The sequence below is a fragment of the Vanessa cardui genome, chromosome 2 (assembly GCF_905220365.1).
Source record: "Vanessa cardui chromosome 2, ilVanCard2.1, whole genome shotgun sequence".
NCBI classification, from domain to species: domain Eukaryota; kingdom Metazoa; phylum Arthropoda; class Insecta; order Lepidoptera; family Nymphalidae; genus Vanessa; species Vanessa cardui.
Window position 1 is genome coordinate 618,976 of NC_061124.1, and position 26,142 is coordinate 645,117.

At 36.1% G+C, this 26,142-nt stretch overlaps 3 protein-coding genes and 4 non-coding genes across 7 annotated transcripts; 2 read left to right on the top strand and 5 right to left on the bottom strand.

Annotated features, from left to right (window-relative positions):
* Positions 1-1,616: 1,616 nt before the first annotated feature.
* LOC124539183 (ADP-ribosylation factor-like protein 16) lies at positions 1,617-2,553 on the top strand. The gene is made up of 3 exons (XM_047116484.1): positions 1,617-1,965; positions 2,179-2,277; positions 2,350-2,553. The coding sequence occupies exons 1-3, from the start codon at positions 1,714-1,716 to the stop codon at positions 2,551-2,553; spliced, it is 555 nt and encodes a 184-aa protein (XP_046972440.1). The 5' UTR covers positions 1,617-1,713.
* Positions 2,554-3,135: 582 nt separating this feature from the next.
* LOC124538769 (zinc finger protein ZFP2-like) lies at positions 3,136-6,353 on the top strand. Its single transcript, XM_047115956.1, has 6 exons — positions 3,136-3,346; positions 3,534-4,074; positions 4,362-4,530; positions 5,052-5,146; positions 5,365-5,543; positions 5,992-6,353. Exons 1-6 carry the CDS (start codon positions 3,236-3,238, stop codon positions 6,154-6,156), a joined length of 1,260 nt encoding a protein of 419 aa, XP_046971912.1. The 5' UTR covers positions 3,136-3,235; the 3' UTR covers positions 6,157-6,353.
* An 867-nt stretch (positions 6,354-7,220) lies between these two features.
* On the bottom strand, positions 7,221-23,906 carry LOC124541440 (dual specificity protein phosphatase MPK-4-like). The gene is made up of 8 exons (XM_047119325.1): positions 23,690-23,906; positions 23,445-23,558; positions 23,130-23,261; positions 22,565-22,664; positions 21,898-22,133; positions 21,028-21,392; positions 20,065-20,257; positions 7,221-8,090 (listed from the first exon to the last, which is right to left on the bottom strand). The coding sequence occupies exons 2-8, from the start codon at positions 23,551-23,553 to the stop codon at positions 7,987-7,989; spliced, it is 1,239 nt and encodes a 412-aa protein (XP_046975281.1). The 5' UTR covers positions 23,554-23,558; positions 23,690-23,906; the 3' UTR covers positions 7,221-7,986.
* Positions 8,737-8,940, bottom strand: LOC124542982. Its single transcript, XR_006967422.1, has one exon. It is a non-coding gene; the product is annotated as a small nucleolar RNA U3 (small nucleolar RNA).
* Positions 14,332-14,535, bottom strand: LOC124542987. Its single transcript, XR_006967423.1, has one exon. It is a non-coding gene; the product is annotated as a small nucleolar RNA U3 (small nucleolar RNA).
* On the bottom strand, positions 16,994-17,197 carry LOC124542993. Its single transcript, XR_006967424.1, has one exon. It is a non-coding gene; the product is annotated as a small nucleolar RNA U3 (small nucleolar RNA).
* LOC124542938 lies at positions 18,445-18,648 on the bottom strand. Its single transcript, XR_006967408.1, has one exon. It is a non-coding gene; the product is annotated as a small nucleolar RNA U3 (small nucleolar RNA).
* Positions 23,907-26,142: the final 2,236 nt, after the last annotated feature.

The window sequence follows — 26,142 nt, forward strand, 5'->3', positions numbered from 1 at the left end:
CTTAAAACTTTGTTATCTTTCTTAAAAAAAAACCTTGGCGAAATTGCTATGAACAATATTGTTTCCTGACCGGACAGAATGGTTTTGGTCTTAAATAAACACTTCCTACTTATTAAATTAAACCTTTACGGGTTAATATATGCCATTTATATTGTCTTCAGTGAGTCCTTAGTATTTGTAAATAATGTTACTGAAATATACTCTACAGTATAAGTATTGTTGATGTGTTCCAATTATTTTATACCAGCTACTGGAAATAGGGTTTCAATCGTAATGAAATGAATTGAAAGTATGTCATGCAAGTGTTTCAACTCTTAGAATTAAGGCACAAGTGAGTTTAAGAAATGTGCTCCTACCGTCAAACAGTTCGTCTGATATGAAGGTAATAAATCAAGAAATTGCGTTACTTACCTTACTATAATTTTAAATATATGTCAGTTATATTTTTCTACTGTATTACTTACATAATCAGTCTTATATGAATTTCTTGTTTATATTAGAAACCCAACTTAGTTAATCACTTAAAGTAAATAAATAAATTACAAATGTACCATTACCATTTAATTTAACATTTATTATAATAACAAAATCGTCTAATATCAATGGCGATAGATAGCACATCACTAGCAGAGCCTAAGATGGCGTTAGGTATGCCGTATGACGTAAACCAAGTTTAAGGTTGAATGGATTTCGGACACTTGTCAGTTGTGAGTGAATGTTACACCGGTACACCCACATGCCGCGGCGATGCTTGCAATGCGAGGTCAGCGTGACGGCTATCATATTATAAGCCATGGCTAAATATTGTAAGAGCAAATGAAAATTTCATATGCATCATATATGTAATGGGAGCAGTGTCGAATTAGTACATGTTGCCTTTGGAAATTGTAGTTGAATTTTCTTTACATTATTTAATTCCAAGAAGAAATTAAAAATCTGTTTACTTTGTAATGATCATATCTCCATTTTAAATGGAGATAAGCCAATTGCGCAGGCGCATTCATCTACTTGACCCGTTTAGTCTGATGTTCGTACCAATAATGAAATAAATTGATCACTACCAAGTGACCACTTCACCACACGTGTTACTGTTACTTAATTTAGTTTTAGACCATAGATGATGACCCTGATATTATACAAAATCAAAGGGTTGTAATAAAATGACCCCGATTTGGCTTATAAATGTCTATAGTCCTGTAAATAAATAACGTTTTAGATGTCTACAATTGCCGATATTTATAAAAAATCGGTTAAGAACAACTGACTAGAAAACGAAAGTTTAAGATAATTTAACGTTAAGAAATTTGGCTATTCATTCTTAACATTCGCTCAGAAATTTGCTCATATAATTACTTGATATAATATTGTAAGTAGCAACTCCCAATTCATACAACATACATAAAGTGACTCAGTGTTTAGCAATTTATCAGACAATATATTAGCAATCATAAGGCTATAATTGAACTTGAGTAAACAAAAAGAATAATATTAAATAAGAATGCTTCGGGATTATAATTAAAGATCTTGTTTGTAATATAATATGATTATTAAAACCAATCAAATTTGAACGTAAATAAATTATCATTAGTATAAGATTATTTTAAAAGTTCCTATTTTATACAACCCCATCTAGCGGCCAGTAGATAAAATATACCACAAGTCTGCTTCGCTGATTTATTGACAAAACATAAATGTAAAAACGTATTTCGAAACATGGAGGATCCGGAAAATAAAATATCAGTTTTATGCTTAGGACCAAAAGGGTCGGGAAAAACGACATTATTAAAGAAGCTACAAGACGCTGATGGTATCGACTACACATACAGTCCCGTTCCGACGCTTGGGACAAATATTTATGACGTAAGTTATATCAATAAAAATGGGAAAAAACAAGTGCTTTCAATTCGCGAAGTTGGTGGAGAAATGGCATCATTATGGAGCAATTATTTTGATGGCATCGAAAAAGTGAGTTAAAAAGTTATAACACACAATATCCCATAAGCTTTAGAAATGTGGAATATTTTCAGTTTTAATGTAGATACAATAAAGATTTTTAGATAAAAAGTTTCCATAGTGGCTTGTAAAAATAATATGTTAATTAGTAATTACATAGTAGTAGTTTATTTTATTATCCAGGTGTTGAGTATAAGATGTTTTTCGTGACTTAATTTTTTTCAGGTAATATTTGTGGTAGATACGTCCAATTTATGTCAAATATCCGCAGCGGCTGTTATGCTGTATACACTATTGGCTGAACCGAAGTTGAAGAATGCTAAGGTTTGAAATCAAGATAATAAATAATATAGATTTGAAGTTAGACAATTGTATACATATATTTTTTTTTTCAAGTTCATCCTGGTGTTGAGTAAAATGGATGCAGCGTACAGACAAATGCGAAACGAGGCGTTACTTATGCTTCAATTCGCTCGACTCAGCAGTGAACTACAAAATGCACCAATTTTGCTTGAGGCCTCGCCTTTAACGAGCGAAGGATTGGACACCCTACGGTCATACCTCGCAGAAACAAAACGCGCAACAAAAGTAACTAATTAAAATATTTTTGTTTAATTGCGTTTTATTATCCTTGACCTACAAAAATAATTGTCTACATGCAAATTAACGAGAGATGAACAGATACAAGAATTATTGCGAATTGTTTGATAAAGATCAAAACTTTTTTCAGTTTTAAAATAATATTCTTATTTAAATACTCCTACACATTTTTTTTGAATTTTAATATATTTTTTGTTAATAAAAAATAAAAGTTATCCTTCCATCGTAGTAGTGTTATATGCTGAAAATGTAGTATTGTATATTTACGATGTGTATGATAATATGTATAAAGAATATGACTGTAAACTTAATAAAATGCGACTTAATTTGATATGAATGAACACCCATTTTAGTTTGATTAACATGAGGTCAAATGGGCTATATTTTTTGGTTTTATTTTTCATTGGATCAAATCAATCAATTGTCTTCGAGATACCTGTAAATATTATCAGACTTAGAATTAAATAATCACCAATAATAATAATTACAATGTTTTGAGTAACCCAATTCAAGCAAAAACAAAACGCTAAATAATTTGTTATATGTAATATGACATTAGAACATAGGTCATAAATATGTCAAAGTCTTCATTTGAATTTGTATTGATTATTTAATTCGTATTTTAAACGAAGATTAAGTTATGAGTTATTTATTAAGCATTTGAAGTAATAAATGATCGATTATGGATATTTCAAGATTATGCCGTAGTTGTATGCGAGAAGTGGCGTCGTGGGAGAAAGACAATTTTAATGATAGTGCAGTAGAAATGTTTTGTTTTAGCACAAATATTAAGGTATACCTTAATTTTTTAAAAATTTGACCAATTCCAAATTATTTAAGAGCATATAGATTAATCAGAATTTAATATTTTTAGTATGCTGAATATTTCCGTTTTATCGTAGTATACTTATGTATTTTTTCAAGGTAATTATTAAAAAGGTAAATAACACATTTAATAATCTTTTCATTGTGATTTATAGATTACAGATAATGAGAAGCTCCCCAGGCAGTTTTGTTATGATTGTGTTATAAAAATAGAGTCATGTTATACATTTATAAAGGAAGCTCAGAATGTCGATATCACCCTCAAAAACATCGCCTCTAGAAGTGAAACGAGCATTATTATTGAACCAGAAACATTTAAAAGCATTGAACCAGAGACTAATAAACTAAGATTAACTTTACCTGAGTATAAATTATCCATCGGCATAACAAGTTTTAATAATACAAACAATTTAACCAACCCTGCTTGTAATTTGAGCAGCATAAAAGATATATCGAGTGATAATACTCAAACCATCACAAAAAATTGTAAACCGCTAAATGAAATTGCTAATAAAGATGATAGCAGTAATAAAATCAGTAAAGACATTGCAAATGAAAACTTAATAGAAGTGGACGAGGCAAAAAAGATTATTTGTCCAGCTTGCAGAAAGTCTTTTGTGTCACAAAAATGGTTTACCAAGCATATGGAGAAGGAGCACTCGGGACACAAATACACATGTGATCATTGTCCTAAATGTAAGTATGTAAAATTGTATTACAATTCTACTTTTAAAAACTACCTAATCATTTTTAATTGAGTTTTATACAGGCCAGTCTAGCCTATTATTTATTCTAAACATATAAACAGTATCACTTATTATTGTGCTCCTTTTTAATACATAAGTCAGTTCATTTGCAGGGCCATGACATCTTAGTTTAAAATTGGATCAATGTGAGGAATGTTTAATGTCTAGAAGCACCAATATCTTTTTATTTTTCCTTCTGCATGCAATGTGAGCTTATTTATTTTTTTACTATTTCAGCATTTTCAAAGCCGTATCAACTGGCATATCATGCAACTTCACACTCAGAAGAAAGAAAGTTTGTTTGTAACACATGTGGAAAGAGGTTCAAACATCACAAACAGTTGAAAATACACAACAGAGGACATTCAGACGTCAGACCCTTTGCTTGCGATAAATGTTCCATGAGGTATGTGAAAATTAAGTCATGGTCTTCTCTTTTTGAAGTTATTGTACTCATTCCAACACACCACTTCTACATAGTATATAGACACAAGGCATATGTAAAGTGACACATACTGATTTCCTTATACTGTTTTCCTTCATCATCAAGCACAAGATAAAATTAAACTCAAATTAAGCATATCAATTAGGTTAATTTCAGTTAAAATTGATATGTTTTTGCTAGTAGATCATATCGGCTCTCTTTCTGTAATTTTACATATATATAATGGATACATATTTTTCCTTAAGTTATATGATAGATAAGATGTTTCTATGCATGTATATTATAAACTAACAATATTGACTAACACAGTACAGAATGGAGATCATTTCTTTCATCTTTATAAATTTATACATAAAATATCAAATTAAAAGAAATGTTATACTTGGATTATGAAGTACAAACACAATTGTTTGTTCTTCATAATCTTTTAGTTGTTTCCTGGTTTACTGGTTTTCTATATTAATGTATATATCAATCCTCAGGTTCAAAAATAAAAGTGTACTGAAATGTCACATGAAAGTGCACGAGGAGGTCAAGCAATACCTATGTTCGTATTGTGGTTGGGGGTTTTCACAAGGTAAGCTAGATCATCTTTATCGAGCATCATATTTTTATATACTAATTTATGATATTCTGAATTAATTTCCTATTATGGAGTTTATTATTATTTAAACTATATTCTGTACTATAAAGAATATGATTACATATTGTTGACCCAATGTAATGTGTATCAATTCTTATAGTCAATTGTGTCTTCCGTTTATAAATGAATAATAATAGCGTCTCGATTTCCAGCTCACAACTTGGAGGTGCACCTCCGCACGCACACGGGCGCCAAGCCGCACGCGTGCTCGCAGTGCAGCTTCCGCTCGGCCGCCGCGTCGTCGCTGCGGCGCCACCTGCGCCGCCACAGCGGGGCGCGCCCGCACGTGTGCGCGCACTGCCGGAAGGCCTTCCACGATGCCAGCGGCCTGGTACGTGCGGCGCACTGCCCGCCTCTAGCTCGGAGGTCAAAGGCGGATCGTCGTATATTATTTTTATAAATTATATTTAGTATTGCTTTTCCCAGTGGTTCGAACGCGTGCATCTTAACCGATGATTGCGGGTTCAAACCCAGGCAAGCACCGCTGTTTCATGTGCTTAATTTGTCTTTATAATTCATCTTGTGCTCTGCTGTGAAGGAAAACATCGTGAGGAAACCTGCATGTGACAAATTTCATAGAAATTCTGCCACATGTGTATTCCATCAACCCGCATTGGAACAGCGTGGTGGTATATGTTCCAAACCTTCTCCTCAAAGGGAGAGGAGGCCTTTAGCCCAGCAGTGGGAATTTACAGGCTGTTGTTGTTGTTTGCTTTTCTCAATTCTCAGCTATAAAACTGATTATATGGTATTTTATAATGGTCGTACGTGGTCCACAGACACGCCACACGCGCACGCACACGGGCGAGCTGCCGTACAAGTGCCCGGGCTGCGCGCGCACGTTCGCCGACAGCTGGAAGCGCAAGACGCACCTCATGCGCGCGCACCGCCTGGCGCTGCACGACATCCCGCGCATGCGCACCGACGGCACGTGCGCCAGCTAAAAAGCTTCATTGTATACCAAATCTTCACACACCAAAGAGACAATACAAAATCATAAGAATTGAATATCTCAGCGCAGCAAATGTGTTAATCCAAATTTTCGTCCCTTCAAAAGTGTTTTTGCAAATATTTTGTTAACAATGGCATCATAATATATTTGGTGTAGGAATTGTCTGTGTCTTTAAATGTGTAGGAATTTATTTAAAACAAAATACATTTTAAGAAATATTACAAATGATTTGTTGTACAACATGTGTAGTCCAAAGTAGCTAAAATACAAGTTTTGTAAATAAAACGACATACTAAATAAATAATAATTATTATTTTAAAATTGTACACACAGTAACAGGATATATCGATGGAAAACATAATAGTCAACATTATGCAGGAAAGCACCAACAATCTACAACATCTATATATACTTCTATATTTTTTTCAAAAATGAAATAACGAAGACAGTCTCATTGTACTAAATGTATATTTATTGGAAGATAAAAGTACAGATTCCTACGAAATATGAATACTTAATACACCGTACACTAGAATTCTGTTTATTAACAGTTATGCTACTACTCCATATGCGGTAATGTTAAAACAACTGTCTGACTGCGTCATAACTTATAGCATCCGAATTTGCGTCTAGCCTGCGACAGCGTACATTTTTCATTTACGTTTCGTTCGCTTTATGAGTCTCAATCGTATCTTTGTTTCACATACGTTGTCATAAAACACAAAAGTTAAAGTATAAAAAAATGAGCGAGATCTAAGTTTAGAAGTGGGTTGATGTGAAATTATTCGTCTTGAAATTAGCTCGCCGAGATGATTTTGGAATAGCATTAGATTCTCAACTTTGGAGTTCTCATATAACGTCCCTGATACGAAGACTCAGTTCCACGCACTTAGGAAAGTTAGACAACTAAATGATATTTGTATCGCTCACTTATAAATTTATATAGTATTATGTATTATGGCATATTACTTTGGGGTAACGCTGCATATATATGTCGAATGGTCAAAAAGTCTAATAAGGATTTATTAATTATTTATCGGACGTACCGGCGAACACATGACAGCGAAAAAAGGGATATTTCAAAAGATATCGAAGGAAATATATTACGAACGTGAACAACTGGTCTTATATTTCGAATATCATCAAGTCTGATAACGAGTTGATGCCTGACTCCTCGTTATATATAATCTGTTTTTATTTTACAAAATGACATTGATTTTCGTTCATCAAGTATATATAAAATTACATAACAAAACTACGTTACTAATAACTGATCAACTTCCTACAGAAATGCAATGGCCAAAAAGGTTTTTCCTCAATCTTTTTTTACCAAATTAATGTCAACCAATTCACAGCTTAGTTAAATTAGATCGCAATCTAATACTTTTAGTACTATTCTATAATTCAAAGAATTCGTTATTAATTAATTGTTTGAAATACTATGGACCATGGAGCAGTAGCGTTGCTAGACACCAGATGGCATAATGGATACTAATGATTACGAAGACGGTACCACTCACTAAGGTAGCCAATGGTAGTGAATTAGAAGCTAGACCCTGGTTTGACAATATTTTATACATATAAAATATTAAGAGTACATTACTATGATGAAATATGCAAGAAATATATACTTATATAATATATATAATCGACCCCATATTAACTATATACTATTTACATAAAAAAAAAAACTTTAGATAGACGACATCAATACATTTTGTTTATAAGTTTGAAATATATTAGAATAAAAGCAAGGGGGCGGGGCATTGGGGTATATAATTGTGACGAACCTTTATAAAGCGGTGCCACATGCTTTGCACAGTTATACAGTTATTTGGACATTTTGTACGATATTCGACCACTCCACCTTCGAAGGCACTAAGTAAAAAGCCGGAGCCACTTTCTGACCGCAGGGACACTTGCAACCTGAAATATGAAATGAAACATTTTAGGGGTATTAGAAATTAAGGCATTATACGATACGATGTTATATACATTGCCTATTTTAACCGTAAAAGGAAACAAAGACAATGAACAACACTTGACATCGAACGTGTTATCACTAGTCGAGAACTTGAATAAGTTAAGAACGTTTTCAATATCGACGCAGCTGTTATCGGAATTTTATGCCTTATTCTGTTAAGTGGAATAGTGGTGTACTTAAATAGAATTTGGAGAAACACGAACTGGTTTTGCACAAATTAGAAGAAATACATGAAAATTTTACATTAATGGTTTGTTGATCTACAATTTTAAAACATATTTAGTAAAATAATATAAGTAGGTTATCGTCCACTGTTTCGAGCATATCAGGCTGCTTCTGTTTTTATCTCTTTTGTTGAACACCAAAACCAAACAGATGGCCCTTATAATTTTGCAGTTTCGTTTCGAGTTAAGCAATTGTTATTAAATATTTGGCTATAAGAATATGTTATGTGTTATGTTAGTTACTTTGATTTTGATATATATAATTATAACAAAATGATCATTTTAGACCTCACTTCGACCGGGCTTCGATAACGTTATCTAGTAATAAAAGTGAGGTAATTTATGTATAATAAGGTTATAAAAAGCCGCTCAGACAGCGACAGCGCCCCACGCTCCCCTCCCGAGGGAGAGGAGTGAACGATCATCGAGGGCTGGCGGCCGAAGCCGTCGCCCGCCTCACGCTCAGGGCGCCGCGCCACGTCTCATCTTCGCGGCTGGTACGATCACACGTAGTGTGTTGATCTCGTGAAGAGCTTACTATAGAAATGATCCTATGAAGTAAGGTCTTAACTCCGACCGGCGCGGCGGGCCGGCGTCATCCGTCGCGCGAACATCTGGCCAGCGCGATTCAGCTGCGCGCTTAAACGAGACAGTGCCATCTATCGGCACATTTATAAATTATTAAATCGCAAGGCACTCGTTTTTGAACTATTTAAAAAACAAGGCAATCGTTTCTTAAATAAAACGCTGTAGAAAATGTCACTGCTGTTATTTTTTTACCTTTAACACGATTAATGACACTTAGAAGAAACTGATTAAGGTTATTTATATTATGTCGTATTAGTATAATAACGTTACAGATTTGGTTATTTAGTATTATTTAGTAGTATTTTTTTACCTTAACAAATTGGCTATATTGACCTTGGACAACTTAGGATCCAAAAATTTTAATTATTCTTGTCGCAGTATCAAAACGAGTGAATAATCTGCCTTTTTTTTGGATCAGTATAAGTGAGATTGCTGTTTGGGGGCCACTCATTTATCACGTTAGACTATTTGCACTAGTTTTTGACCTCTACCCCTATGATAAGAAAAAATAAGAATAGGCCGAACCCCTCCCCCTCTGTATAATACTTATTACGTAAGAATTTATAGGAAAAAATGAATATCCGTTTGATTCATTTTATAATGTTTCTTTTTCATAGTAACAATTTTTTGAAAGGTTATTTGTAATTTCAAAGGTTAGAAAGGTACATGCCTTGGCAAGCGCGCGGTTTCCCGCTCTTTTCAAATAATTTTTAACCGACTTCAAAAAAAGGAAGAGGTTCTCAATTCCTCGGGGCCTTTTTTTTTATTTTTTATGTATGTTACCGAATTACTCGAAGATGGCTGGACCGATTTTGACAATTCTTTTTTTGTTTGAAAGGGCATGTTTTATAGGTGGTCCCATTGTCAGGAGATCAGGATCTGGTGATGGGATCCTGGAGAAATCGAGGGAACTCCTCAAATTTTATAGGCACACCTATAGTGATTTCGGTTTTATTCAAAGTGCCTTGGTCATATGCTCACCAAAAGTGACATTTGATGAAGTAGAACTGATGATGAAGACCACAACTGGTAATCAGAACCTATTAGTAAGTAACTATTTTACGGGTTTAGTTCTATTTCTTTAAGATAGTCGTCAAGCAATTGATGTTAGTAAACATGCCTATGATGAAGTCTAGCTGATGGTGGACTACCAGGAGAACTCCTCAATGATTAACGGTATTGCATCGGGAAAAATGGTATTGTCTAATTGGCGATGAGCAGTTAGCATTAGGCTATTGTAACTTAGGTAACGCTTAATTTGAGTTGCAGTCCACATCGTATTGATAGGGCGTTGAGTTATGTTTAGAGTCGAAAGCCGAAATGTACTGAATATAATAAAGTGGTAGTGCCACGCTGTATACCTTCGGGTTACAGCCGAATGGGCCGGCACGCCCGGGGAAGTACCACTCTCTCACTTAAAATCGGCGTAAAGTGGTAGCTATGCTACCGCGTTTCGTCCGGTAAGTGAGAGTTCCGGAGGCCCAATCCCCCTCCCCCCCAAAACTTGATGGTTGTGCAGAATTTGGTTAAATTACCCCAGGAGGGTACCATCAGCGACAGCGGTGGAGAATCCCTCTCTGGGCATCCATGCTCAGGACATACACCACCTGAGCAGGGATGCCCAGGCTGCCCTCCGAATTCTGGGGGGGGGCAATTTTGCGCTCGCCACTGTTCGGGGCAAGCGGAGCAGGCATCATAAGGCAACCCCTACCACCCTCGCTGTGGACTTCTGCAACATAAGGGGACTCAACTCCAACCTCAACGCCGTTCACTACCATCTGGAAACGGCGAAGCCGGCCTTGCTCTTTCTAACCGAGACCCAGATATCTTCTCCTGCTGATACGACTTTTCTCTCGTACCCTGGGTACAAATTGGAACATTCCTTTATACCACGAGCTGGGGTATGCGTTTACGTCAGAGATGATATCTGTTCTCGACGCCTCGGCAGCCTTGAAGGACAGGACCTATCGATTATCTGGCTGCGTGTAGACTGCGATGACCATCCGCGAATCTATGCGTGCCTTTATAGGTCCCATAGCGGTAATGCCGAAACCGACCGACTGGTTGAGCACGTCCAAATGGCTACAGATTCCGTGCTTCAGCAGGTTCCATCCGCAGAGATCATTATTCTGGGTGACTTTAATGCTCACCACGCAGAATGGCTCGGCTCACGCACCACCGATCATGCGGGTGGATCTGTTCTGGACTTCGCTCTAGCATATGATCTGACACAACTGGTCAACTCGCCAACGCGAATACCGGATGTGGAGGATCATACACCTTCCCTGTTGGACCTTCTGCTGACTTCGCATCCGGATGGCTATCAGGTTACCGTCGATCCCCCTCTGGGCTCGTCGGACCACTGTCTCGTCCGGAGTACAGTGCCGGTTGTGCGGTACTCACGGCCTCGTTTTGTTGGGTGCCGCCGAGTATGGCACTACAAGTCAGCAGATTGGGATGGGATGCGGTCTTTTTTTGCATCTTACCCATGGGGGCAGATTTGTTTCTCGCCGGATGATCCGAACGCTGCTGCTGACTCAGTTGCCGATGTGGTGCTTCAGGGTATGGAACTATTCATTCCTTACTCTGCAGTACCCATCGGTGGCAAGTCCCAGCCTTGGTTTGGTCGCTTCTGCAAAACGGCATCACGCCGAAAGTGGGAACGCTATCAAACCTGGGCTAATGCATCTGCGTCTCGTGATGTAAATACCAGCGCATTTAAAAAGGAATACAACTCTGCCTCTAGGTCCCTTAAAAACGTGATTGCTAGGGCGAAGACGGAGTACATTGGCAGAATTGGCGAGAGACTGGTGCGTCTCCCTTCAGGAACACGAGCGTTCTGGTCTCTCGCTAAGGCTGTCTTAGGGAATTTCTGTCAGCCATCTTTTCCATCTCTGCACAGAGACGGTGAGTCATTGGCCCATACCGCGAAAGAGAAAGCTGATCTTTTAGGCTCTCTCTTCGCGTCGAACTCGACTCTGGATGACCAAGGAAAGTCTCCACCAACAATTCCGCGGTGTGATACCACGATGCCGGAGGTTAAATTCCGGCAAAGTGCAGTTCGTAAAGCACTTCTTTCCTTGGACATTCATAAGTCGAGCGGACCCGATGGCATCCCTCCAATCGTGCTACGGACATGTGCTCCCGAGTTGGCACCGGTCTTAACGCGTCTTTTCCGGCAATCCTACACATTAGGCGTCGTCCCGAATTCCTGGAAGACAGCTTTGGTGCATCCGATCCCTAAAAAAGGCAACCGCTCAGACCCGTCCAATTATAGGCCTATAGCCATCACCTCCTTGCTCTCCAAGGTAATGGAGTCCCTTATTAACTGCCAGCTCCTGCGGTACCTAGAGGAGAATCAGCTGATTAGTGACCGCCAGTAAGGTTTCCGTCGGGGTCGCTCAGCCGGTGATCTTCTAGTTTACCTTACTCACAGGTGGGCTGAAGCAGTTGAGAGCAAGGGGGAGGCATTAGCAGCCAGCTTGGACATAGCGAAGGCCTTCGATCGTGTATGGCACAAAGCGCTTCTTTCGAAGCTTCCTTCCTATGGGCTTCCCGGGAAATTATGCAATTGGATTACCAGCTTTTTGGCAGATCGGAGCATCAAGGTCGTTGTCGACGGTGCATGCTCTGACTTAAAATACGTCAATGCTGGTGTTCCACAAGGCTGCGTTCTATCACCCACTCTGTTTCTTCTGCATATCAATGATTTGTTGCAAATCGGGAACATTCATTGCTATGCAGACGACAGTACCGTTGACACCTTATACACCGGCCGCGCTAATATTTCTCGGGAAAACGTCGAAGAGAACCGGAACAAACTTGTGTCTGAAATCGAGTCTTCATTAAACGAAGTCTCGAATTGGGGCCGGCTAAATCTAGTCCATTTCAACCCCAAAAAGACGCAAGTTTGCGCGTTAACCGCTAAAAAAACACCATTTGTCGTATCTCCACGATTTGAGAACATTCCGATAGCCGCTACAGGTAGTATCGGAATACTTGGCGTTGATATTTCGAGCCTCGTTCAGTTCCGCGGTCAATTGGAAGGCAAAGCCAAATTGGCTTCAAAAAAGCTGGGCGTGCTCAGCAAGGCGAGGCAGTATTTCACGTCGGCCCATCGCTTTAAACTTTACAAGGCGCAAATTCGGCCTCACATGGAGTACTGCTCTCACCTCTGGGCGGGTGCTCCCCAGTACCAGCTCCTTCCATTTGACCGCATCCAACGTAGAGCGGCTCGAGTTATCGACGATCAAGCTCTTTCCGATCTCCTTGATCCTTTGGCTTTGCGTAGAGATGTCGGATCACTCTGCATCTTCTACCGAATTTTCCACGGGGAATGTTCCGAGGAATTGTTCGGATTAATCCCGGCTGCTGAATTTCACCTTCGGACATCTCGCCAAAATTCTAAGTTTCACCCGCACCACCTTGATGTCCGAAAATCCACAACAGCGCGATTTCTCAGACATTTTCTGCCTCGCACAACCACTTTGTGGAACCAGCTTTCGCCGGCGGTTTTTCCGAACCGATACGACATGGGAACCTTCAAGAAAAGAGCGTACTCCTTTTTGAAAGGCCGGCAACGCACCTGCAAGTCCCCTGGTGTTGCAGGTGTCCATGGGCGGTGGTAGTCACTTTCCATCAGGTGAGCCTCCTGCTCGTTTGCCACTTATGCCATAAAAAAAAAAAAAAAAAAAAAAAAGTGAATGACAAACACTACCAATTGTAATTATAAATAACAAAACAACACTGAAAAGCAGTAAATAAATTTTTATAAATAAAAAAAAACCGCCTTCAAAAATGAACTAAAAAGAAAAAAATAATCAGTTACATCCATATCCAATTTACGATTTTTTAATCACCTTTTGAAGTCGGTGCCAACAAAGTAAATAAATTCCTATATTGAAATCATTTAATTTGTATCGATAGTAAGGTTTGTCTAATGGTGTCATCTATACAATAAATAGATTTAGGTTTGTATGTATGTATTATGTATCTATATTAGCAATTTTGGCACCGACTTTGAGAGGTGATTAAAAAATCGTAAATTGGATATGGATGTAACTGATTCTTTTTTTCTTTTTAGTTCATTTTTGAAGGCGGTTTTATTTTATTTATAAAAATTTATAACTTTTCGCATCTTTTTGATTTTATGTAAGAACTATCGAAACTCCTTCCCACCCCCTAGTAAGAAAACACGTCTTATACGTGGTCGAAAAATAAACATCTTACATAATAAATGAATTGCCCCTTTTAATCATCTGTTCATCAACTACCAGATACTCGGTAAGCAGCTCGGATCTCAGGTGTGAACTACGTCCAACACTTCATGCTAGTCACTTTAACATATTTAATATAATGGGTTTATAAAACAGCCGCTCAGACAGCGACAGCGCCCCACGCTCCCCTCCCGAGGGAGAGGAGTGAACGATCATCGAGGGCTGGCGGCCGAAGCCGTCGCCCGCCTCACGCTCAGGGCGCCGCGCCACGTCTCATCTTCGCGGCTGGTACGATCACACGTAGTGTGTTGATCTCGTGAAGAGCTTACTATAGAAATGATCCTATGAAGTAAGGTCTTAACTCCGACCGGCGCGGCGGGCCGGCGTCATCCGTCGCGCGAACATCTGGCCAGCGCGATTCAGCTGCGCGCTTAAACGAGACAGTGCCATCTATCGGCACATTTATGAAATACTTAAAGAGGGAGCCACTCGTATATTAAATAAAAAGCTTCACAAATAGCTAACAAATAAAGCAAACTAGCGGAGACTGATTATTTTAAAATGTCTATTAGTCTAGTCGTTGCTTAAAGAACGTGAGCCATTGTGATCCTAACTCTTTTTCCATTTGACACGTCGTGCACTGGTGTATTTGTTTGTTAGGTGTCCTGTACCGGTATTGGTAAACCCAGTTAGTTCAAGTAAACTATAGCGAAGCCAAGCATTGTTGAACGATTCTTTGAATTGTTTTGAGTTTCATTCGAGGGATAATTGTTTGCAAAAAGAATAACTCATGAATTCAAAATATTTTTAACATCGTAGGTGATAAAGGTTTAAACAATTTATTTCGGCTCTGAATCTAAGTAATCAATTATAGAATAGAAAGACATCACGAGGCTTCTATTGGAAGAGTACACCAGTCACGTTTCTAAATAGGAAGGTATGGGGCAACGTTGGACAAGCATTTGTTTTAACCTCGATTGTTGGACGTCCAGAAATTTAGAGAGGTGTATGGCGATTACTGGACATTTAATTGAAAACAATCATTCGAATTTAATGTATTTATGCGTGTAAATTAATTTTAATGGCCAAGACAAAACATAAAAAGCATGATAAGTAGTTAATAACCGAGGTGTAACTGAAAATTTATTTTTTAATATCAGATATTACAGCTAATATGATTTCAGCTGCATGAATAATTGGTTGACGACACTACGGATACTATGCGTATAAGTTAAATGTAATTGTGCAATCATCTATCATCAAGACAATCAACGATGGTTTTATAATAATAATTTAAAAAAAATCATATTTATTAGTAAGATCTTTTTAGATTTATGTTAGTAATATATATTTATAAAATTATTTATAAATTACCAGGGGAAGTCTTTACCCCGGTTTGGGTAAAGGCTTCCACATAAGATTTTTGATGATTTAATATCGAGAACAATTTTGAAAAGTGCGAAAAATTCGAAGATAATGTCGAAATATCGAGCTCCACCGAATAAAGATAAAAAACATGGTAAAGATCCCGAAATTAATAACTTCAATAATAAAGCCAAAAATCTATTGTTTTCTGTCCCAACTCGATGGAATACGTATCACACGCTATAAACATTACAGGAAGCTGAACGAGCAACAATACCCAATCTAAATTTAATTCCATTGGAGGAATAGAAAAGCATCGACCAAATTTGTGAGTTACAAAAAACCTTTTGAAAAGTTAACAAAAAAAATGAGGGGTGAATTACCGTAGGCATTAAAAAAATGTATCAATCATTTAAATTTGGGTTAAGTTACTCGTTTGAGTGGCGTTGAAAGGAATCAACAACTCTCGATGTGTCTAGATCCAAGACTTAAAGAACATTATTTTAATGACAATGTAGCTTTATTGACAGCAAAAGAAATGTTTTGAGAAAAAATTATACCCTCAAAAAACCCATTCCAGCGCTAAGTTATCGTTTTCTGTTTCGAGCAAAACAGGCAAGCAGTTACTCTTGAGTTAAACAACCAAAAACAAGAAGAGAGCCTTCCTTTTGATTTTACAACTGTTTCATTTTAATTTGTCAGATTAATTTCGAGTTAAGCAAATCTTCATAATCATTTGAACTACAATAAACTTATCATAGTTACCGTCCCGCCACGGTTTCAAACGGGTGCAATGCTAAATACATACTACAGAATGTTTTACAACGTAAACAGCTTATTTGTCATTAGACAATATAACCCACAATGCCCCAACGTTTGGAATCTGTAATACTTTCGAAAATATATATTTTAATAACATTACATACTGTTATTGATTTATATGAAATGCATAATGTATTTAAGGTACTTTATTGGATAAGGATTAATGCTATAGTGCTTAAAATCACTTAATAAATAAGTCATTATTTCTAGTAAAAGTAAAGGATAAAACATGGTTATTGTAGGTTATCGCTAAGAGATATATATGTATAAGTGCGTACTCTTTTGAAGATCTTTTTATGTTTGACAATACTGTAGTATATAATTTTTGAGATTTATCTTGTACTGTTCAGCCATCGTTTATTTACGACATTTCTTTAAAAAATTCTAAAATAATCAGCGTTCCTTTACTTTATTATTTCCATATATGGATTGAAAAAACCCGCATCAAAATCCGTGGTGTCATTTTAAATATTTAAGCATACACGAGAACAGATAGCGGTAAGCGAATTTATTTTATACTATGGAAAGATAGTTAAAAACATTTACGAAATGAGTGATTAGACCGTAGATGATACTTAGTAGTAACACGGAAGTGGGTATTTTTAACATATTTAATGGGTTTATAAAACAGCCGCTCAGACAGCGACAGCGCCCCACGCTCCCCTCCCGAGGGAGAGGAGTGAACGATCATCGAGGGCTGGCGGCCGAAGCCGTCGCCCGCCTCACGCTCAGGGCGCCGCGCCACGTCTCATCTTCGCGGCTGGTACGATCACACGTAGTGTGTTGATCTCGTGAAGAGCTTACTATAGAAATGATCCTATGAAGTAAGGTCTTAACTCCGACCAGCGCGGCGGGCCGCTATCATCCGTCGCGCGAAAATCTGGCCAGCGCGATTCAGCTGCGCGTTTAAACGAGACAGTGCCATCTATCGGCACATTTATGAATTATTAAATCGCAAGGCACTCGTTTTTTAAATGTTTAAAAAACAAGGCATTTTTTTCTTAAATAAAACGCTGTAGAAAATGTCACTGATGTAATGTTTTTGCCTTTAACATGATTAATTGGCGCGTAGAAGGAACTAATAATAATAAATGTATATTAATATGTATAAATGTATATTATACTAATATTTATAAATGTATATTAACGTCACAGATTTAATAGCATTATTTCACACAAACTTTACAATTTTGGGCATTTCCAACTTGTATAACTTAAGAGTCTAAATTTTTTTATTATTCTTGTCGCAGAATCAAAACGAGCAAACAATCTGACTTTTTTTGGATAAGTAAAAGAGCGATCGCTGTTTTAGTTCATCTGTTCATCAACTACCAGATGCTCGGTCAACAGCTGGGAGTTGCAGAACTGAAAGAGTGAACCAGTGTTGCATATCGATTAACTATCGATAATTAAGGTTTTAGCTATAGTATCGATAGTTCTGTACTATCGATAGCCAATTGTTTTTCGATAGAATTGCTTTCTTAGGATAAGTTATGCAGTAGGCCAGGTAACGATACCACATTTTAAGCCAGTAAAGCGTAAAGGAATTAATACATTTAGAACTTCTTACTATGATTTATGAAAAAATCATTTATGTATACTCTAAATTCAAATATGCGTATCGTCTTTTAGAAATGTAATAATTACATACGACTGTTGATGTTCAAATGGGCATTTCAAAGAAATAACAATATTCGATTATACATAGATCAGGACCAGGACTCAAGAGACATTAACTAAACTATTGACTTCGTCATTATCTTTTTCTTAAAATTCAGTCAAAGACTATCGATAGTCCAATACTGTCGATAGTATCGATAGTTTTTTAGTTTTAAAATATTATTCAAAACGATACTATTATCGATAGTACTATCGATATACTGAATAGTTTTCGAGGTCAACTATCTATAGTCACACTATCGAAAGTTCTGTAACATGTGGACTGTGGAGCTTACTGATTAGTTTACGTGCTGTGACCTAAGCTGAACGACTTCAAATGGAAACTATGAACAGTTGGAAACTACATCCAGCAGTTCAATATGGTCACTTTTGCACATGTATTATAATGGGTTAATAAATCAGCCGCTCAGACAGCGACAGCGCCCCACGCTCCCCTCCCGAGGGAGAGGAGTGAACGATCATCGAGGGCTGGCGGCCGAAGCCGTCGCCCGCCTCACGCTCAGGGCGCCGCGCCACGTCTCATCTTCGCGGCTGGTACGATCACACGTAGTGTGTTGATCTCGTGAAGAGCTTACTATAGAAATGATCCTATGAAGTAAGGTCTTAACTCCGACCGGCGCGGCGGGCCGGCGTCATCCGTCGCGCGAACATCTGGCCAGCGCGATTCAGCTGCGCCTTTAAACGAGACAGCGCCATCTAGTTTCGCGTTAGAGTAAGTTTCGGTTGCTTGGTCATTAAAATTAGAAGTAGGGAAAATTATTAATATTTTGTTAAAGTTATTATTTCATTAATGCTTTCAATTAAATAAAAATAATATAATGATACGTCAGAAAGTATGAGAAGCTGATGTAAGTGAACAAGGTAAAGAAGGCAACGACATCTCGTGACAGATAATAAAACTTTTAAATATTCTAAATTTAAGTCAAATTGCAACTATTATTTTAGGTAGTATCATTAAATAGACTTAATTTTAAGGATAAATTTGTTTGGGAAACTAAATAAATTAAAGAGATTTTATTGAGCGAAAAACTCAAGGCAATATCAGTTTCGTTTATGTGATTTCATTGCTTATTTTTTACTTCAGGCGCCGCTTATTTTCTCAGCCTATATTAAAATGCCAGATAATCTCGAGTCTTAGACTTTTTCTTTAGACGATTTAATGAGATGTAAGTTATGTTTTTTTTACGCATTCTATTAAAATGACTACTGACGCAGAAGCGTAGCGAGCCTTGACGGGGCCCCGTATAAAAAATTGTTTGGGGACCCTTAGGAAATGTAATGTGGCCCCCGTGGCCCGGGAGCCCCGTATAATGAAGAATGTTACTAGGTATACCAAATCGCTTGAAATTTTTCTCAGTAAAGCTTGTATGTATACAAATACACTAGTTTTTATAGGCATGCAAAGTTTCGAAAAATATCGAGTCCCGCTAACAGCCGCGTGAGTGCTGTGACGTCATTTCACAACGCGACGCACGGGTAGCGCACCGCTTAGTATCGTCACCAGCACTCTTTATCATAACTCGGTTTCCCGTGGAGATACTAAATTTTTTATAGAATATATTTTTTGCTCTTTGTACGATCTACAATTAAGGTCCTATACATTTTTCATGTATCGATCATCGTTATCGAGATATCGTTAAAAAAAAAACACAAACTTTGGGAGAAAAAATTGTTTTTCGCTATTTCATTTTCTCTCGTGAAAGGTATCGAAAAATGACTGGAATGAAACTTGTAGAGTGTGTAAGCACGGGCACGCAATCGCAGGCGGGCCGAGTGAGCCAGACTGAGCGTGTTGTACAATGACGTCACACCGTCACCGGCAGCCCGCGTCGTGCGTTACAACTTGTTTTACTTATAACTCGGAAACTAATTGACGTATCGAATTAATTCTTTCACTATTATTTTTTATTTTGACAGCAAATATGGAGTGTTAATAATCAAAATTAATTAACATTCTCCATTGATACAGCAGGTAACGCGGTAGCTGCGCCCCTGTATTGAAGATAGGTATTAAAACTTACCCATGACCCAACTAAAGCTACCAATCTTGTTGGCACATTTGGGGCAATGCAGCTTCCCCTGTGGAGAGTTCTGCACATCCTTCATCCAGGTCATCGGCTCCACGAACCACATGAGGCGGCAGATCTCGGGGCTGTCCGCCCGAGCCGCTATGTTTGCGTCCACCATGTTATTTTCATTGTAACCGTCGAGAACCTATAATATGACATCAAATTATTAGCATTTTGTTGTAGTCACTCAGACAGTTCATTATTGTCCCGCTTTTTATGGAATAGGTTGGCGGACGAGCATATGGGCCACCTGATGGTAAGTGGTCACCATCACCCATCGACAATGCCGCTGTAAGAAATATCAACTATTCTTTACATCGTCAATGTGCCACCAACCTTGGGAACTAAGATGTTATGTCCCTTGTGCCTGTAGTTACACTGGCTCACTCACCATTCAAACCGGAACACAACAATACTGAGTACTGGCGGTAGAATATCTGATAAGTGGGTGGTACCTATCCAGATGGGCTAGCACAAAGCTCTACCACCAAGTCTTCTGGAGAAAGTCTTGTCTTATAGAAAAAAGTTGAAGCATTTACCACACTATTCCACTGAGGGTAATTGACATATGTAAATGTACAAGAACATCATCCAATACATACAGATTACCTAACATGATTATCTTCCACGAGTATGTCATTAATTATGAGTATTAAAAATAATAATCATTTGAACTCATAATATAGTTGTATAACATGATAATTTGTCGTCCATTTCATTCATCATTTATATTCAATAGTGTACGAGAAACCAAGCACATTTTTGGCACATCATTAATATTTTAGTATAGTTTTAAAAAAATCTAACTAAATGAAAAAAATTAACATATGATATCTCCAAAGTTACTTCCATAATTTTACAACCAGTAGACATATGTTTTGATCTAAAAAATTCATCTTAATGACAGATAATTACCTGACTGGGCCCTTCATCACTGTCGAGGAAGCTGTTATCACTCTTACCCGGGCTAGTTTCATCACTGGAATCATCAACTTCAATCTCAGTGTCCATTATCTGACAAGCGAGGCTTTTTAACTTTTCTATCAAGAGCTGACCATTTTCAACACAGTTTAGAGCAGTCTGCTTGCTTGGTTGCGGTCGAATATTTTTCTTTGCCAGTTCCACTTTAACATGCTTTGGTAGGTGAGGTATGATGTTGCTCTGGTTTGCGACTATCCTGCGACACTTCTTGCAGCGATACACTACTGGATCTGGTCGTTCGCGAATCAACCCAGGGTCAGGTTTGACAAGATCGGCAAATAGTTGGGGTAATATTTTTACTGGAAATTTTAACATTTTTAGCTGTGACACTCATTAAGCTTACATGTTAAACTTAAACTAATTTATTTAAGCGTCAATAGAGGTGGTAATGGTTTACGGGCTACCTAGTAATGTAAAAAGTCACAGGGATCTTGATTTCTTGGACTATTGTTTTAACACCTGACACTCCTAACAAAAGTTAGAAGATTAAAAGAGAGTGGTATTGAATATAAGAAATTCCTTAATTTATTTTGGGCATTGCTATTATTCTTTATAAAATAGTGTGTTTTCAAAAATTCAGTGTGCTGAATTTATTGACGGAAAGGTATTAATGAATATTTTTTAATAAATTGAGATCATCAATTTTATTAAATTAAAAACAAATCCTCATTTAAAAAAACGTTAACAGTGTACTCTACTCCTAAACCTTTTCTTCAAAAGTCAATAATTCTCAGCTCAGTATACAATTGAACATAATATTACAAAAAAGATATGGGTTTTAACAATATATCAATTCCTAATTACCTTGCTTCAATTTCTGTCCTGCCATTTTCAATCTAAATTGTTTGAACCTTGGATCATCCCTATTAATTCGATAGCCCATGTGTCCAAATAATTTGAGTTGGGCTACAAAGCCAACGTTGGGGCCAATGAAGCGTCTTTTGGATTTTACAAGGAGAAATGCATCTTCATAGCAAAGTCCATATTTCTCCATCACATATGCTATGACTACAGCTGCAGAGCGTGAAACACCAAAGTAGCTGAAATTATTAAATAACTTAAATTAATGTTAGTTTTGAGTTATAAATAATTTATATCAAAATGATTGTTTTGTGTAATTTTAATATTAATTAATAAATCCCTTTTTAAGCAAGTCTTGACATTAAGATCCTAATACATTTACAGTCTGGCTATTGAACCAAACTGTAAATGTATTAGGAATAATATAAATGTATTAGGAATACATAAACTCTGTTTTTTAGAGTTATTGGAAGAAAAAAAATTATGTATTTTCTTATATACACTAACAAAACAAAAAAAATAACACATAATATTGTATGGCAAAAAGAGTCAGCTATATATTGTTTACTTCAGAAAATTAATATGAGTCGAACAAATATTAGCATTCAAATTTAATTGTCAACCACACTACCTTCCTTAAATAAATATAGCAATAGTTAATAAACATTACCAATGAACGAGTACTGTTCCCCCGTTTGAAATTGCTTCCTTGATGAAATCATTGCTTTCTGGCAGGTGACTGATTAGATCTTCCTTGGGTACATCAGCCACTGCAAAAGTACATCACAACAGTGTTATTTGATTGTTAAATACCCAGTATAGCTCAGATCTTAGAAAAAGGCCTTTATCTGTACTAGGTAGCGAAGAAATACAAAATGAGGATAACAGCATGTGAAACTCCGCATTAGGACACTGCGGATGAGCTACAAATTTTCTTAAAAGAGAGAGGTCTTAAAGTATTAGTTAAACATTGACAGGCCATTACTTTACTTGTTATATGTCATTGTCTATCTGTTGACCCTACTTTTTTCTAATTAAACGTCTTTCATAAGAAACTTATTTAAGATAGTACAGATTTTAATTATTTTCATTTTTACTAAATGATAAATACTTACTTTGATTACCAGGTGAAATGGCCTCATCCTCTCCTCTCATTTAATATTTGAGTTTAACATGTATACTTATTTCAGTAGATTTTTAACTTTCAAACAGAATATTATTTAAAGAGTACTTACATTTCATAAATTTAAAGGTGAGTTGGCTTCTATCCAGTATAGACCTCGGTAGAGGCACTAAGTCTATTGTGAGGATGTGTGTAACTTTTAGATTCTCCAATGTTTTACAATCTCTTGCGCATGCAAGATTACCTGCAAGATAATTTAATTATCAATTTATTTCATGGTTTAAACTATTAAAGAGTAAATGTAGTAAAATAATCAAATATGTTGTAGTATCAATGTTGAATGTCAGGGATCTAAACTGAATAGATCAACATTCCCATTCTGTTATTAGATTTCTATATGATTTTCGTTTGTGATTTTATTAATTACCTAAATAGAGACCGTCATCGATCAAATCCACACTAATGTCTAAGTTATCATCCTCTAAATTATCGTTTTCCGAAGCATGGATTTGTACGTCCGCTATTTGTTTTGCCATTTAGTCTGGAAGCATCAAACATATTTTTTTATGGACACAAATTAAGTTGAAATCATAGCAAGATATACAAAATAAGTCTTTAGAAATGGTGGACTAGGCACATTTTATACGAAAGCAAATTGTAAACAATTTATACCGTTTGTAGAAAAATCAATAATCGTTAAAATGGACTAGAATAAGTTCTATTTTCTCCGAGGGTTCCAATAAGATTCCAATAGATCACTTATATATATCCTATTATCATACACATGTAAACATAAAAGAAATATGAGTAAATAAATTATTACTTGAATTATTAAATCAAACAGAATGTGAAAACCAATACCCGCGCAAATTGAAAATTGAAAATTTGACATTAGATAGATATCTTTTGACAGAATTATGACATTTGGTATTTTTTTTGACATTGCCAGTTAAAATATTTTATTTTGGATGTTCTTTATTGCTAACAATATACCTATCTGTAAAAGTAAATCATAAATTGTAGGGTCATAAAAATAATTATAGATTTTGTTTAATATTTAACATGAAAAGTTAATGTAATGTATTTACTTGATTCAAATCAAGTTTCTCAATTCAACTCTCAACAAAACGAGTCATTTAAAGTTATTTCCGTATACAGCTACATGTGTTCTAGCCTATGTCATTTCAAATAGTGAGATCAATGCTATTCTAATAAACAGATATATGTTATACTCATACAAAACAACAGAAAAAAGTGTTTCGTCACAAGTAAAAAGGATAGCTTGATAAAAACAATAAGTAAAAGGGATAACTAGATGTTTTAATTACGCAAAACATAATTATGATGTATTATAACGTATTACTACGTAAAACAACTGAAGACAAACATCCCAATTAGGACGTTTTCTAGTCTTCACTATTTGCGCGTTAATAACATATCTGTTTATATGTTATTAACGCGCAAACATCATTGAGTGAGATTTTCAGAACAGAATGTAGAGATAGACTACATTCCTAGAAGAAAAATTCAAAGTTAAAACAGGATTTGTACTAAAAAAAAAATTTCGATGAATGAATAGTTCATAATTAAATAGAATACTGAAGCTGTTGATGTGAAAGGGTAACTAGACCTCCAAGTTCCATAAAAATTACGGTTTTTTTTATTACAATTCATGCACGAAACTGTGTCAAACCGATTGGGAAAAAAGCTATGATCATGGGGGAACCCCGCATGGAATGGATAACATACAAGTACATCGCATCTCAAAACATGCTATTGTACTGTATCCTTACTTTCACTTGTTAAATATTAATAAATATTCATCTCAGAACTGTTTATAGAAGACATTGAGGTAACCGGGTTGTGTCAAATTAAAACATTTTAAGAGTTTTTTTCTCGTCGAGAGCTGAGTACTTTGCAATTCAATAAGGTTTTGTACATGTATTAAATACACATACTAGTTGCTGCTTCCGACTAAGTGCGAGTGAAATAAGAGTTTAATTTGTTATAAACAATCCAAATTCCAGGGTTCCGTTTAAATACACACAAAAATAATTAAAACCGATTCTGGCGCCAAGGAAAAGTTAATTTCAAATTAAATTTGCATATCATTTGTACGTAATAATAAACATTAATAAATTTGTTGATTCATGGTTTTTTTTACTACTTTCTAGTGGTACACAAAAAAGTATAAAAAAAAATATTCATAAGCGTGTATAAGAATGGTCTAAAAAAGGATGGACACCTCAAAATTATAGGATTCTTGTACAAAATGTTCGATTACAAAACTTAATTAGGTATATATTTACGCAACGTTGCGTGTTTCGCGACACAGATGCATAATATTATTATTCTTATTATATAACAATGACTACATATATTATTCCGAATTTTAGAATATCAAGGTTCTAATAGTTTCACAATTATTATAATACTATAAAAAGTTTTTTAAATGTTCTAGATTTTTGGGTTAGTTTTTTGCGTTAAAACATAAATCACCAATTCTTATTATGTATTTTTATTACACAAGAGTCCAGTTTTTTCCGATTAGTTAAGTAATGCTTTAGACTCCTAGACTGAATTTAATGAAAAATTATTATTTCTTCATTCTATGTGGTGATCATTAATCATCATTTATATGGCATCGGTACAATATCAGCTAAATGTCTGCAAATCAAGAATTACTTAATGAAGTCGCTAAAAGTAGAGCAAAATATGTTAACGTATTTTTATACGACTTCTGGGCATCAATATTTTGATTTATATCTCATATGCTGACACATTCGAATATATACAGATACAATAGCATATATTCCTGTTACGGTGATTCGCATTTTATGTGAGTTAGTCAGTTCAGTGACTGATAAAACCTCTCAAATCCAGTAATGGCAATGTATTCGTTGGTGGCGATTGTACTGACGAGGCTGGCTCATCACCAAATAGTAACTAGCTCATGCTCGTTTTCCTAAAATTTTATAAGTAAAATCTTAAAATAAAGGTATCTTTTTACTTTTAAACGAAACTATGTTTTTTATTATATCTTTTAGAAAAGAACGTGTAATGTACAATGTTTTCAGGGTTCATTTATATATCTAAGTTAATTTATTTATTTAATTGTATATTTT